General features: G+C 39.7%; 2 protein-coding genes across 7 annotated transcripts in view; one reads left to right on the forward strand and one right to left on the reverse strand.

Moving 5' to 3' along the window:
* ANKDD1B (ankyrin repeat and death domain containing 1B) overlaps positions 1-6134 on the forward strand; it is a 66052-nt gene extending 59918 nt beyond the window's left edge. The window contains 5 exon segments of the mRNA XM_027604413.1: positions 2471-2529; positions 2531-2670; positions 4864-4928; positions 4931-4997; positions 6016-6134. Coding sequence (XP_027460214.1) covers positions 2471-2529; positions 2531-2670; positions 4864-4928; positions 4931-4997; positions 6016-6134 — 450 coding nt within the window.
* Positions 6135-7248: 1114 nt separating this feature from the next.
* The window catches only part of POC5 (POC5 centriolar protein), a 39590-nt gene continuing 30915 nt past the window's right edge, over positions 7249-15923 (reverse strand). For all 6 annotated transcript variants that reach the window (XM_027606775.2, XM_027606780.2, XM_027606774.2 and 3 more), the window contains 2 exons: positions 13039-13215; positions 7249-9584 (listed from right to left, as the gene is read on the reverse strand). In XM_027606775.2, coding sequence (XP_027462576.2) covers positions 9444-9584; positions 13039-13215 — 318 coding nt within the window. In that variant the 3' untranslated portion in view covers positions 7249-9443. The remainder of the gene's footprint in view (positions 9585-13038; positions 13216-15923) is intronic.

A 15923-nucleotide genomic window follows, 5' to 3' on the forward strand; every position in this document is an offset into this window, starting at 1 on the left:
GAATAAGCCCCTTTTCCTAACAAATCTTTGAGATGTGAGAGTTAGATGAACTTTGGGAATCCTATACAATATATAAATGTATGAAGGAGACCCTCAGAAATGAGAGTTGTTAACCTTGGTGACCACTGGGGACCGACATCTGGAGTGGGAGGAAGGCTTGTTTTTTAATATATATTCTTAAATGTTTTTAACCAAATATATTTATTACTTATTTTATTTCAAAGATTTATTCATTTATTTTAGAGAGAGAGCATGCAGAGGGTAGGGGCACAGGGATAGGAAGAGAGAAACTCAAGCCGACTCTGAGCTGAGGGCAACTCAATCCCAGAACCCTGAGATCACCACCTGAGTTGAAACCAAGAGTTGGCCGCTTAACCGACTGTGCCACCCAGGCGCCCCTATTTATTACTTACTTTAAGTTCACTTTGTTCATTAAACAATTATATCTTTTTTTTAACCAAATGCATTTATTATGATTTCAAATTCTCTTTATTTAACAAATTTATATCCTGGCCTAATATAAAATGATTCCTAATAAAGAACATTAAAGAGAGGATTGAAATATCCTCTCTTATATCCATCATTAAATCCAGTGGTTCAGAGGCAAATGGGAAGCTTCCTAAAATCTGGCTTATGCTATTTTAATTTCCACCAGTTTTGGCATATGATAAGTGCTTTGGCAGACAAACTATTAATGCTTCTCTGAACTGCTGAAAAAGACCTGGGCTTTCCAAATCCATGACCCTTTCCTCTGGAAGCCTGAAGGACCACCCAGCCCAATCCTGGAATGCAGAGCATGTGTGTTTCTCAAAGAAATAAAAATGCTGTGGTGCAAAGGCTAATGCATTTTGCAGTTCTTCCCTCTATCTTGTGGTGTTTCAGGTTTTGTTCTTGTTGGAATCCTCATTGTTTCAGGAGAGGGAATGAAGAGAAAAGGAAAAAGTGAAGTGGCCACGGCTCCCAAGTTTGTGGGATCCCTCACCCTCAGCCTTTCCTCTTTCAGGACTCCCTGGGAGTTAGGCACTGCGGGAGTAAAGCTAAGGTTGGGACAGGGTAGACCCTGCCTGCCTTTTACAACCTCTGAAACAATTACGGGTAATTTATATCTCCCATTCCTAGTCCAACTTCTTTTCACAAGGTCCAGATACTAGAGAAAATACTGGCCCGTCTCCTTGGGCATGCTTCCCAGGATGTTGGAGACCTTCCGAGGAGACTGCAGATGCTATGAAAGACAAAGACTGCTCTGTGATGGGGGCGGAGGTGCAAGCCCCACCACGTTCTTCTCAGGTTTTGGCAACCAGGTGCCCGTATCATTTTAGTCCACTTCCTGCCCCAGCATGGACTCCTGTCTTGCTGTTCAGATTATCTTTAAGATTCATTTTTAATTAAGTGAAAGACAAAAATAGGAGTTGCCATATATGAAAAAGGAGAGTAGATAGTAAGTCCCAACCTTCTTGGGCTGTGTGTCCTGTGTGTCCTTAACTGATCTGCAGCCTCCCGAAGGACGGTGATCTGGAGGCCTGACAGCACGTACAGCAGGTGCAGCTCTAGGAAACCATGACACCTGCTTTCACTTTGAGATTTTTCTCCAGTTTCTTTGGCTGCATTCTGCAGAAGGGACAAAAGGAACCTTGGAAAACTGAGAAAACAAGATTATCAGTCCAGGCACAGGGCATTTGGACTAAGCCTGGCTGCAGTGACTTAAAACAAAATTCTATCGACCCCTGTCCTCTCCATTCTTTCGGTCCCCAGAGTTAGGCTTCTACTTTGCTCTCCTCACACCAGAGAGCAGGATGAGTGGAGGCATCAGCTTTGGGGTCTTTCTAAGAGTATATCCAATCTGGGCCTCTCTGAATCTTTTTTTTTTTTTTAAAGATTTTATTTATTTATTTGACAGAGAGAGACACAGCGAGAGAGGGAACACAAGCAGGGGGAGTGGGAGAGGGAGAAGCAGGCTTCCCGCGGAGCAGGGAGCCCGACGCGGGGCTCGATCCCAGGACCCTGGGACCATGACCCGAGCCGAAGGCAGACGCTCAATGACTGAGCCACCCAGGCGCCCCTCTGAATCTCTGATATGAGAAAATCAAACACGCACAAGAAGAACAGGGGATATTGGCTGAAAGTAAGGACTTCAAAGATGAATTTATTGTTGTGACATTTCCTTAGCTAAGGCACCCCCTCTGTCTTCTGTTGGGCGAGTAAATAAACATCAGCAAGCTGGGATAGAAGCATACGACATGGCAAACCCCCTCACATTTCCTTTGTCAGACAGCTAGTACTCAAGCTTTTCATTTCAGACATCTGTCTCCATCCTGAGTGACGGAAAGTGATCCAGGTACAGATAATACTGAAAACGTAAGTCTTGGGGACCATCGTACCTGGTACATCTGGACAACTGTGTACATACCATGAAATAAGGCGATAAGCAGAAAATGTCTGGAATCGTCTAACGTAGTTACCTTTAATTTAGGAGCATGGTGAGAGCATCAGGGACCCATCAACCAGCTTTACTTTGACATTCAAGCAAGATCAGTTTGGAGACCAGACATATTTGCAGTCTTCTCTGGAACCTGGCTTACCATCAGCTAAAGGCCAATGAGTGGCAGAAGCTGGCCCGTTCATAGAACTTTACAGATGACCAGATCAGAGCGATTGAGGAGCAGTGGTCAGGTGAGCGTGGCCTAGATAATGCAGACAGGAAGGAGCAGCAGTTCTTCCTGGTGGCAGATCTTCCAAGTAAGTGGTTGGTGCTCACAACAAGCAGACTACAAGGGCCCAGGAATTGGGACAGTTAGCTTAGGACCACAAAGATGATTGAGAACTTTGCAAACCATGAACATTCATGGACTCTGCAATAAACTGAAGTTTGCAAAGGATAATTACTTTTTATTGAGCCATATTGAAAAGTTGGCATTTACCCTTTTAAGGAAATGAAGGTTCCCAACTGAATAGGCATTAAGGAAACAAGGACTTAACAGTTGGCTTGTCCCTGGGAAACCAACCTCTCGTAGTGTTCCTTGAGATTGTCTTGGGGTGAAAAGGTTCATTCTCTAACAAAAGGCTCACTGTTTAGGGCTTCTACTCCAGGAGGAATCCAAGCCACATCTGGGTATAGAGTTCTTGTAGGATGCAGACTTGGGTGAGACCAGCTGTCCCATGAGAAATGTGGGAGACAGACGCAGGGCTCTCTCGAGTAGAAGATCCCAAGCCATGGAATCAATTCAGCCAGACTCCAGCTGTCAAAATTAGTGAGGTCAGGTCAGCTGGAGTCATTAGCTTTGCTTTTTTATGATTTGACCAAAACTTAGGAAATAAAGTGTGTTTGGCATTAATCAGCTAATTAGCTTTAAAAACAAGGAAGGAGACACTTTTCTTGGCAAAACATTCTATTCAGAGCACTTTCCTTACATGGATATTATGAGATGTGAACAAGTCCCATGCTCAGGGGTTGATTTGCGTTACTGATTGCTGGGACTGTAGATGGCAAAACCACAGCCCATGAATACATGCTATTTACATCAAATAAAAGTAAATCATGGCACTTTCTGTTGCTAATTCTATGGCTACATTATGGAAGATAATGCATTGAAAATGTTGAATATTGACTATAGTTTCTGAAAAGATTTCTTTTTTACTGTTAAGCTTTCTCCTTTGTCAGTAATTAGGCATATGACATTCTGTGAAGTTTTCAGGAAAATTTAGTTGCCTTCTGGAAATCTCTCCTGACCTAAAGAAATGATCTGAAAATACACTGTATCTTCAGAGTAACTGCCAGCAGGATAAAGGGGATTTAAAGTGTTTTAGTCAAACAACGTGGAGTGTCTAGAATGCGTTTAGCTCTACCAGGTGAGGGATGCAACCGCTCTATAAGCCAAGGTGCACATTTGGTGGAATTTATAATCTAGTTGGCATGGTAACAGCAACATTCACAATCCAAATACAATCCAGCGTAATGGTACTGGCACTAAGGAGTTTGTGGGCTTTTAAGCAAAGGAGAGACGCGTTGATGGTGGTACTGAAGAATTAGTTTGGCAAGGGCAAGATCAGGAAAGGAACAGGATTCACCTAGGAGTATGTTCTTTATGGGTACAGTTCCCTTTCCCTGAAACACCTACTTCTTTAACAGTCTATCAAGCAAGCTTCCTCCCCAGAGCTTAGGCCCTCCTTTTGTGGTATCTGCCTGTTCCCACACACACTGGCTAGAACTAGGAGCCTGTTTTGTGTTTTTAACTGTGAACTCCTGTTGCGAGAGACACATCTCAGCACTTCCCTCCAACATCTCTCAGGGGTTAGGTATCCAGTGAATAATCCTGGCCCAGGGGATGCATACTTCCATCAGAAGCTGGAGTAGCATGATGGTACATGTTTGCTGCTCATAATGTGGTTAACAGAGAGCAACACCAGCATCTGGGTGCTCATTTGAAGTGCAGATCCTAGCCCCAGGCAGACTGCATGAGACTCGCCATTGTAACAGGATCCCCCATTGAAATATGCACTTTGAGTGTGAGAAATGGTGGTGCATAGCAGTGCCAACTGAACGTTGAAGGAGAGCTCTGCATCTCAGATTGTTCCTTACTGTTGGGCAGGGACTCAGCTGCTTCATGTCTTATCTGCTCTTTTGGTGTGTCAAGCACAGTAGGTGCAAGGTAAGTGCTGGAGGGAATCCAAACTCTGGTCACCCTAAAGAAGTTCCAGTGAGGGGAACTGGAAGGGCTTTCATCCACTGGGCTTTTTATATAACAGCCATCAGAAGAGGAATGAGTTACAACGACAGTCATACAGAAAATTCAGTGAGAACTAAGATCACAATAAAAAGGGACATCAGCATGTGGGGTTTCGCCTCTGACTATGTATGTGGCACAGGAAAGGGAAGTTTCCGTGAACACGGCCACAAGGCTCTGCTCATCTGGCTGCATGGGACCCTGATGTGACACAGGCCACTCCGGTCAAGCATCTGTATGAAGAGCTGGTACGTGCAGGTTTCCCAGAACTATCTGGTGAGTTAGTTTTCAAGACAGAAGCTCTTTCTCCCTTAAGATGGTGGGGGGACAGTCAGCAGAAACAATACCGTCCGTTAACAGCGGCAATCCCAGTCTGATGAGCGCGGTGGCTCATAAATAAGCAGCTCCGCTGGTGAGTCGATACTCAGTCGATACTGATCCCACGTTAGCCGGGCAGTTCTCTGTGTCACCCCCCTACTGGGCATTTGAAAAAGTGGAGGAGGATTTCTGTTGATGTGTATGTGTGGCAGGGTGTGGAGGTGTGTGTGGGGTGTGGGGAGCAGGAGAGGGCAGGAATTAAGGTTAGAGACAGTTTCCACAACTAAGCATGGTCTTGCTCAAAAGGTCATTTTGCCCCTGTTGAGGAAATCTGCAAGTTAGTGTATTCGAAAATGTTATCTGTACGTTAAAAGAGCAGACAGGCTTTTACTTGGGCAGCTGAGGTTACTGCTGAAAATCACTTGCCCCAAAGACTGTACTGTCAGGGAAGATGCTTTCAAAACTGATCGATAAATTAGGGGGTGCTATAACTCTTATGCAATAATAACTATTCAAGCAAAATATAGGCACACCTGCCATTATTTTCACCGATGCAGTTTTACCCGAAGCCGAGCATAAATGCCTGAATCACACCACTGATCCAATACTCCGTTTCAAGGGATCGTGCATGGATAACGGCTCCTCCCGTGACATTATCTTCGTAGCACTGGGATTGTTCCCTCAACTTTAAATTTGTTCCTGTACGAATTCTCAGGGGAGAGTAAGAGGCACTCCCCTGAAGTGGTGCAGGGATGTGCTCGGGAGCAAGGCAGTGTGGGCCCGTCCCTGACCTCTAGGGCTGATGGCAGTGTGATCTTGAGCAAGTTCTCCAACCTCACTGTGCCAGTGTTCTCCTTTACTAACTAGAAAATTGTCTGTCGAAGGTTGTTGTGGGATTGAGTCATAGTGCCTGCCACATAGCAAGTGCTTAATAAATATTAGCTGTTAATAATAAATGTTATCCTATTTTTTCCAGAAAAGATCTGTCAATTCAAAAATGAAACTAACTCAAAGTCCAAAAATGTGCAGTTTCATAAATGCCTAAAGAAATTATATTTAATATTCCACTCAGCACCATCCTTTAAATTCAGTTAATGCCATAAAATTCTAGCAGTAGTATTGATTTTCCTTTCAGCTGTGACAGTGGTGATGACAAGAAGCTCTACCGGATGAAAAAATGGTATTAGTACTTTCCAACTACTGAAATGAAAGGTCAGAAGTTTTTTTTTTACTTTTACTTAAAGCAAATTGCATATGATTTTTGCATTTCTGCCATTTGATACAACATATGTGATAGCATAATCTAGGTTTTGCACACCACTTTTTTTTTTTAATGTTGGTAGGAGCAGCATCCTGGTATATGAAAAAACCAAGGGATTTAGAATAGACAGACATGGTTTTAATTAGGGTTTGCCACTTCTTAACTGTGAGCCTTTGGGCATACTAATACTCAAGTTCTCAGATCTTCAGTTGCCTTCTTTATAAAATGGGGGAGTGTCTCTCTCTTCCACAGCATTGGAGATGAAGGTTGAATGCCTGTTAAATGTCTAATCTCATGCTCACAGTATTGAAATCATCCACTGTTCGTTATTTCTCTTCAGTGAGAAGAAATAGTTTTGGAAATTTACAGTTACTGTTGGCTTTAAATAACACACATGTGTAGTATATTGCTTAGAAAAGACCAGAAGTGATTACACCAATGTTTGTTGTTTTTTTAATCTCTTGGTGATGTAATTACAGGTGATTTTCATTTTCTTTGTACTTTTTGGTACTTTCCAGGTTTTTTTTGACAGTCAGCATGTAGTATTTTTATAATCTGAGAAAGTTATGAAATAAATATGAAATCAAGTATCAACTCGTATCAGTTTATGTGCACCTGTTCATTATAATTTAAGGCTCTCCATTCTCAAATTCTGACGCTTAATTCTTCAAGGCCAGAGATAAAATCATGAGCAGTATCAGTATAGTTATTCTATCATGAATTTATAGTTTTACATCTTTGTCTCATGCTGATTGTAAATGGCCCACTTACGTTTATGTTTAAAATAGGTAGTATGTTCACACAGGCAAAAAGTTTTAAGAAAAAGGTATTCAGTGAAAAGTCTTGTTCCCATCTGTTGTTTTTTTTGTTTTTAAAGATTTTATTTATCTGACAGCGAGAGACACAGCGAGAGAGGGAACACAAGCAGGGGGAGTGGGAGAGGGAGAAGCAGGCTTCCCGCCGAGCAGGGAGCCCGATGCGGGGCTTGATCCCAGGACCCTGGGATCATGACCTGAGCCGAAGGCAGACGCCTAACAACTGAGCCACCCAGGCACACCCCCCCCCACCCCGATCTGTTCTTCAATATGCCTGGTTTCCACTGACCATGCTACTTACTCCCTCTTCCAAAATCTGAGTAACCTCTTAACCCAAAAGTAAACAAATAGAATACACACTTACTGTATAAGTGTTTTAATTGTGGTGTTTATGTTAAATTAGGCTAACACTAATTATTTGATTCTGCTTTGGACAATATACAATTTCTAGAGCTTAAAGTTTAAAAAGATGCTTATGATATTCTTAATTTCAATATTCATAATATTCCCTTTAGTTTGCCCATATGGTTATGGCTTGGATACTGAAAACCATTCCTAATTGTCATCTAGGTTCTTCAAAAAGCAGAGCTTGAGACCAAAGTCTACGAGTAGCTGTTTCTTAGGAGTGCAAATCCAAGGAAGCAAGAGGGAAAAAGGGAGTGAGATGAGAAAGGAGGGAGAGCCCAGACCAGGGTGAAATACCAAATTGGCCACCACTTGGTGGCTTCCAGGGTACTCTGAGAGATGGGATGGACCAGTACACCTCAGTGCAGTTCATACAGGGGAGAAAGGAAGAATTGATCTGTTACCACAATGGGGTGTTAATTCCGGGCTGCATATGAGTAGGCTCCAAATGGAGCCTGTGGTCTGTTGTGCTTCACTCAGAGTGCATGGTGAAGTCTAGAGAAGAGTGTGGCCGAGGTATGGGTAGCACAAGAGGCGCTGTTGGTTTGTGTTTGTTGAAACCCCTGAGGAGCTGTTTGCCACAGTGGTAGCTGGGCCAGAATTCAGAACAGTGCTGCATAAGAAGGGTCTAATACGCTGATTCTTTAGTTCAGAAAAGTACAGAGAAGCCTTGGTGTGCCCTTTAGAAAACAGGATATTTGCCTATCTCCCATTTATTCTCATGTTCTATTACAACGTGAGGCAGTAAGAGAAACTATTTCCTATAATAAAGTTAGAGCATAGAACTAGATCATGTTCAAAATAAAAGAGGTTTCTAAGTAAGTCCATCCAATTCTGTCAAAGATACGAAAATTGAGGCTCTGGACAGATTCTTTAGAATGGACTTGTTTTTATGTAACCCAAAGTACTTCGTGAAATAGGAGGGGTAGGTCCAGCTCACTGTTTCACAGATGTAATCCTAAGATTCACGAAATTAAATGTCTGGCCCAAGATAACCCAGTCAGCCAGCAATAAAGCCATTAGAAGCCTGGTCTTGATTTCCTCAACCACTTTTACCCAGACAGTTTCTTCTACGGAAAAGTCTCTGCCCAGGCCTAGAAGGTTTGCTGAGTTGCCCAGTGCTATACCTTCCCCCACAGGGCGATGTTTAGATGTTCAGAGAGAAAAAGGGTTTAATGCCATACAGTTTCAGAAGGGCAAGAAAGAACATCAGAAATAGGATCTATATGTTGGCTAACTGAACATAAAATAAATAAATAAATAAACAAACAAACAAACTACATAAAAAAAAAAGAAACAGGATCAATCCAAGAGGAAATTTTTTTTGATGTTTGTGTCTCTCTTTTTGTGCTAGTAAAAAAAAATCTTTCCCTTTTAACATTAAAATTATTCACAGGTCTCACCAATTCCCATTTTTAATTGTAATAGTCTGAGGAAAATGAAGACTAATACACTACCATCACAAAAACTTTGTATTAAAGTATCATTATTACTTTTTTAAAATTTTAAAATAAAAATACCTTAATTTTTCTGTTAGTTTTAATATTTTTAGTAAAGTTCTCAAAGTTTACTCAGTAACACTGGAAATGATTTAGCCTTTTGGAAATAACGTTGAGAAAACAGAATTTATATACTCTTATGGTGTAATCAGTGACAGGCTGAACCTATTAAAAAATTAAGTCATTTTTTAATTTAAAAAAGTTTTACTTAATTGCTTAAATTAAAAAAAATAACATTAAAATTAAAATAATCCTACATATAGTTACAAAGGATGGTATGGCTTGAAAAAGTCTCTTGTAATTTTGAAAAGATGAACATGATATATCTATGATGTTCTGAGAATATGAAATTTTAACAACTAGAGACTTCTAATTCTTGGTAAAACCAGAAGAATTAAAAAATCTCAATATGTGCATATTCATTTTAGTCAACCACTTTTATGGAATGAATGCTTGTGAGAGACTGGGTGTGAGTTGACCTGGTTCCAAGGGATCTAGAAGCTGAGGTACTTTCAGGATGAATCGTCCGGGGATATTTTGCTGCAGCAGCTTGAGGAATGGTTTGCTGAAAAGGTAAAAATATGCTTTAACAATCCCATAAAATTACACCTATTAAATACCATTTCATTATATATAATTTAACCAAACTAGTATCTGTTAAGCATCCAGTAGATACATGCGGTAAGCTGGTGAAGCAGCCATTAAAACAAATAAGATGTGGTCCTTAATCCGTAAGTTAGACTGATGTGCTCAATACCCACAATTCAGTATCAGAGCTATATTCCAGGGGATCACAAAAAAAGCCATGGAAGTCATTCCTCAAAGAGGACTCCAGTGGAATCTTGTAATGTTTACAGAGGCCAAGTACAGAAATGGACTTTATGGTGTTTGGGAGAAGGGTCAGCCCCAAGCCCTCCCTCCCTTCACTCCAATCAATTTTCTTCTCCCTGTATCTGTTAACAAATGGAGTTCAATCTCAGGGAACATGGGAAAGCTCTGAGGAATCCTGCCTGGTCCTTGCTTCAAACCGAGTAAAGCACATCTCTCGTATTTCAACCTGGTTCACCTGGGAGCTGACTAAACCTTTTATGATTATACAAGAGGAGATATTTCCAGAAGCCTGGTGCTCCTTACTGTGGATTACAACTTTCTATACAAATAATTAGACGCTGAGGACAAATCTCAAGAGGAGGATGCCCATACCATCTCAGAGCTCAGGGGAACATCTTGGACCCAGGCACCAAAGCATTAGTCAGTGCGCAACCGACTTCACTTCATCTATACAAGTAGATATTACATGCATTCGTATGTGTAAAATGTACAAGTACAAGGATTTCCTATATTATACTGGATACAGCTTCTCAGTAGGCAGAAGTGGGACCTGTTATCCAGGTCTCAGTCCACGTCACTGAGTAGTACATGTACATTCCTAGTTGGGTCGTTCACTTAGAAAAGTCATCTTTAAAATACTTGAAGTAGAATTATATATATTTGATCAAAACATTCACTGGATATTTTAAAAACACTTTACTTAAAAAAAATAATGAAAACTCTTACAACAAAGGTCTTCATGACAGATCCTGCTTTAAGAGTTCCTCTTTAAAGAAATGGAAAAATAATTTCCTGTCTTAAAACTATTTTATATAAATGTTTCATTGTACAGAGATAAATGGATAACCATTACAGATGGAGGAGATTCTTCCAACTACTATGAAAATTTAGTTGCTAACAACCTAATCTGACCCTGTTAAAAGAGCTATTTCTCCTTGGGGAGGATGGGCAAGAGGAAATGCAGAAACAGATTCACCTTACCACTGGTTTCATGATCTCCAGAAATATGGCAGAAAATGAAGTAGCACTAGGAACAAGCAATTATCCAGCAGATGGGGCTAAAGTGTCAGAAATCTGACTACTGGTTTATTAGTAACTGTTTCTGGTAGTTACAGGTCTTAATTTTGGGGATAAAATGAAAAGTAGTACAGGGGCACCTGGTTGGCTCAGTCGTTAAGCGTCTGCCTTCGGCTCAGGTCATGATCCCAGGGCCCTGGGACGGAGCCCCACATCAGGCTCCCTGCTCGGCGGGAAGCCTGCTTCTCCCTCTCCCACTCCCCCTGCTTGTGTTCCCTCTCTCGCTGTGTCTGTCTCTGCCAAATAAATAAAATCTTTAAAAAAAAGAAAAGTAGTACAGAGGACTGCCACAGTGTCTGTTATATAATCCCAATTAGGTAATCATGAAGCAGTTTCTGGCTGTCTCGTTCACGACCAATTACTAGAGAAGTACGAGAAGTACTATATATACTGAATTAGCAAAGGGCAGCTGGGGAGGTAAATCTCAGAAACAGGGGTTGTAAGTCTTTATTTCCTTGTGTTGTTTTTTTTTTTTTTTCCTTTGGAATATGAATTCTTATCATTAGTACAAAAACAAAAGGCTGCCTAAGTTAAAATTAAGCATATTATGTGATCTCTTTATGCCTTCTTTATCTTACAAATGGACAGTCCCTCTCCCTCTCTATACACATATGTGCTGATAAAAATAGAAATGAGTTCATTTCTTATTTCTGATACCAAATCTCGCATATTCAAACATGTATTGAGAAGTCACTTAAGGACTTTCTGAGTCTTTGCAACCTCTGAAGGCTGATACTCCTCCACCCTCCATACCCTCCATCTGGACTTGGTGCCTCTGTGTCAGTCTCCACTTCACTGTGGTCATTCTTTACCTGAGGCTAAATTTAAACACTCCAGCTCCTCTTAATCATCTAGCAATCATCTACTGCCAGAAAGAAAAGGATGTAAAATCATTTCACATATATTTTTGCTAATATTTTGACATATTAAGTAGACAGGAGTGTTGTCTAACACTGAAAATTTATATAGGGGGCATTCTCTTTTAAAGTCAATTCTTGTTTCTCTTTAAGGATGTGATCTTGTAACTTTCGAAAGTTAAAACTTTTTGAGACCATTGTTGATTCATATGCAATGTTAAGAAATAATACAGAGGTATCCCATGTACCTTTCTCTAGTAATTTTTATTAAGTTAAATCTGCTTGTGGTTTTACAATTTATAAAGTGCTTTTTTTTTTTTTTTTAGTATATCTCATTCAATTTTCACATTATCTCATTTAATCCTGAATCCAGAAAATAACTCTAGGAGCTAAGTACTCTTTACACTCCCATTTTACACAACAGGAAATGGAAGCTCAAATATTTTACTTGATTTGTGTTATGATCACAAAGGCTTAAGTAAGTAGCAAAACTGAGATACTAACTCAGGCTTTTTTGTTTATTTTTGCTTAAATTCCAGGTATTGTCTTTTATATCATGTGAATTTACTGCAACTTGAATTTTTTCCCAAACTACAAATATGCTGAAAGTTGTATTGAAAAAAGGGGCAGAAGGGCGCCTGGGTGGCTCAGTTGGTTAAGCGACTGCCTTCGGCTCAGGTCATGATCCCGGAGTCCCGGGATCGAGTCCCGCGTCGGGCTCCCTGCTCAGCGGGGAGTCTGCTTCTCCCTCTGACCCTCCCCGCCTCATGCTCTCTCTCTCTCTCATTCTCTCTCTCAAATAAATAAAATCTTTAAAAAAAAAGAAAAAAGGGGAAGACTTAAAAAAAAAGCAAAAATTAAAGACTATAAAAACAGGGAAGTGCTTCTTATAATCAAATACCTGCTACATGAACAGCAGGTAATGAGTAAACAGCTTTTGTCTCTTCTTTTTAAATTAATGAGAAATCATTTGTATATTTCTTTTGGTCACCAACACAGTGGATTACTTTTTGTGTTGATAATTTTTACACTGTTGAGAAGAAACAGTGTTTCTGAAATTAATTTCCTAAAAGAGTTAAGGGAGATTCAGAACAGGTTTGATAATTGTAAGTATACAAAGTATCATAATAAAAGGTAAAACAAGTAGGAGTCATCATGAATTTTCATCTTCTCAACATGTAGCTTAAGTGTTTATTAGTCTATAAACTCTGAGGAAAAAATTTTTTTGACAAAGGTCATCAAATATGTACTCACCACTGTGACTGGATGATGTTTTTCCACAACAACTGAGCTCATGGGAGGAGAAACTCCCATTATAGCTAAGCTGCTACTAATTCTGTTTTTTGAGGCAAAATCACATCTCCCTGTGATCCGGGCTGTAATTGTTCTTCCAGCTTTCTGTTGTGCAGATGTCACAACTCTGGGCACATACTAAAAAAAAAAAAAAAAAAAAAATACCCAACTGGTAGAAATTTCATGGTAAAATATATAGTACTTTTGCTTCTATAACTTATGAAGGAAATACATAGGCACTTAAAAAATAACTGTATATTAACCAACTGTAAGATGGAAAAAATAAACTTAAAACAATGAGACAAAAAGCAGAACAAAGAACCAAGCACCCCAAAACATCCCTTTAACCCTGGGTGTACCGACCATTTTATAGGATCTTGCAAACTTTTTATTTATTTATTTTTATTTATTTTTTTCCTGCAAACTTTTAAAAAAGTTCTTTATTCTGAAATAGATAGATTCATAGGAAGTTGCAAAGATAGTATAGAGAGGTCCTGTGAATTCCTTACCGGGTTTCCTGCTATGATTACATCTTATATAAGTATAGTATAATTATGATGTCAAAGCCAAGAAGCTGCCATGGGTATAATGCCTTGGTATTATAGATCCATGTCATTCTTTTTTTGGTGCTGATTAGCAGTTTATTTTATTTTTTTAACTTTATTTTATTATGTTATGTTAGTCACTATACTTTACGTCATTAGTTTTGGATGTAGTGTTCCATGATTCATTCTTTGCATATGACACCCAGTGTTCCACACAGAACGTGCCCTCTTTAATACCATCACCAGGCTAACCCATCCCCCCACCCCCCACCCCTCTAGAACCCTCAGTTTGTTTCTCAGAGTCCACAGTCTCTCATGGTTCGTCTCCCCCTCTGATTCCCCTCCTTCATTTTTCCCTTCCTACTATCTTCTTCTTTTTTTTTTTTTAAAGATTTATTTATTTGAGAGAGTGAGAATGAGAGAGAGAGTACATGAGAGGGGAGAGGGTCAGAGGGAGAAGCAGGCTCTTCGTCGAGCAGAAAGCCCGATGCGGGACTCGATCCCAGGACTCCGGGATCATGACCTGAGCCGAAGGCAGTCGTTTAACCAACTGAGCCACCCAGGCGCCCTTCTTTTTTTTTTTTTTAACATATAATGTATTATTTGTTTCAGAGATACAGGTCTGTGATTCAACAGTCTTGATCCGTGTCATTTTTATCACGTCTAGATTACTGTAACTATCACCGTAATCAAGACACAGAACTATTCTAGCACCACAGTCTCCCTCTTGTGACTCTTTAGAATCGTATCCGTTTCCCTTCCTCAACCACCCTTGGCAACCATTATTGTTTTATGAACACTTTTGATCCTTATGTATAATTAATTTTACACATATGCTTCTCATTAGACATATGCTTTTGTGTTCTTTTTTATTGCTTTGTTAATATACTTTTTCTCAAGAAGAAGACCTGCTATAATTTTTAATGAGAGGTTTTAATAACCAACAAACTGAGGTTTATCTAACTCAGTTCTTTCCCTATTTTAATAGGAAACAAATTTTTGTAAATGAGGATTCCCCTTTTGAGTTATTTCTATAGAACATTTTGCAAAAATGAGATGATGATATCAAAAGGTAATGCCAGCTTTTACAGCTTTTGTTACTTACTGCTGGATGATACTCCAGAAAGATTATATTTCTATCAGGAATAACATATATATTTGATTTAATTTGTGGTTCCTTATTAATTTTTTTTCAAGATTTTATTTATTTATTTGAGAGAGAGAGAGACACAGCGAGAGAGGGAACACAAACAAGCAGGGGTAGCGGCAGGCAGAGGGAGAGGGAGAAGCAGGCTTCCTGCTGAGCAGGGAGCCCAACGCGGGCCTCGATCCCAGGACCCTGGGATCATGACCTGAGCTGAAGGCAGACGCTTAATGACTGAGCCACCCAGGAGCCCCCTTATTAATTTTTCATATTTGCAGTTCATTTTGTCAACTATCCATGTTCTTTAATTACTTGCCAGGAACGGATATTGCTCTCAAAAATGTCTAATTGCTCCTGATGAATGTTTAATTGCTCCTGATACAGATACTTATCTAATAGAATTTTCCCTATTTCATTTTATCTGTTTTATTTTTCAATGCACATAAATTTAAAAAATTATAGCTTATTTTATCATTAATTTCTTCCATAATTGAATCAAGCAGCCTGCTTTGGACAGCTGTGGTAATTATACTCTTCTAACATTTATTTATTTGGGTTCAACTTACTAAAACATTTGAAATTTCAGTGTGAATTATGAATCTAAATTAATTTTCCCTCTAACGATAGTTTTTCCAAAAGCATTATTAAATAGTGATCTTTCCTCATTGTTCTAGTCCATCTGAGGTTTCATTCACTGAAGTTCTTTACATATCTGCATCTAGCTACAGATGGTCACAGCTGTATATTGAAAGAAGATAGTGGATTCCATGAGAAATGTCTCTGGGAAAATTAAAATGATAGAATATTGATGTGTCGGGAGGACTCTAGGAAAATAGCACTCAGTGAGGTTTTGTAAATCCTTGGAGAGTTTGGATTTGAGACTTAATTACAGTCGCACAGAAAACCAAGCAAAGAAAAATGAAGGAATCAGTTCCAGGAACAAAAAATTGTACTAGAAAGGAAATGTAGGCATAGTATACATTTGTAGCTTAGCCATATTTACATAGTCATCATAAATTTTAACAATGCAAAGCTGGAATATCTGTATCTAAATATATAAAGTGGAGGAGCGCCTGGGTGACTCAGTTGGTTCAGCATCCGACTTTTGATTTTGGCTCAGGTTATGATCTCAGGGTTGTGAGATTGAGCTCCAAGTC

This window comes from Zalophus californianus, chromosome 5 (genome assembly GCF_009762305.2).
Source record: "Zalophus californianus isolate mZalCal1 chromosome 5, mZalCal1.pri.v2, whole genome shotgun sequence".
NCBI classification, from domain to species: domain Eukaryota; kingdom Metazoa; phylum Chordata; class Mammalia; order Carnivora; family Otariidae; genus Zalophus; species Zalophus californianus.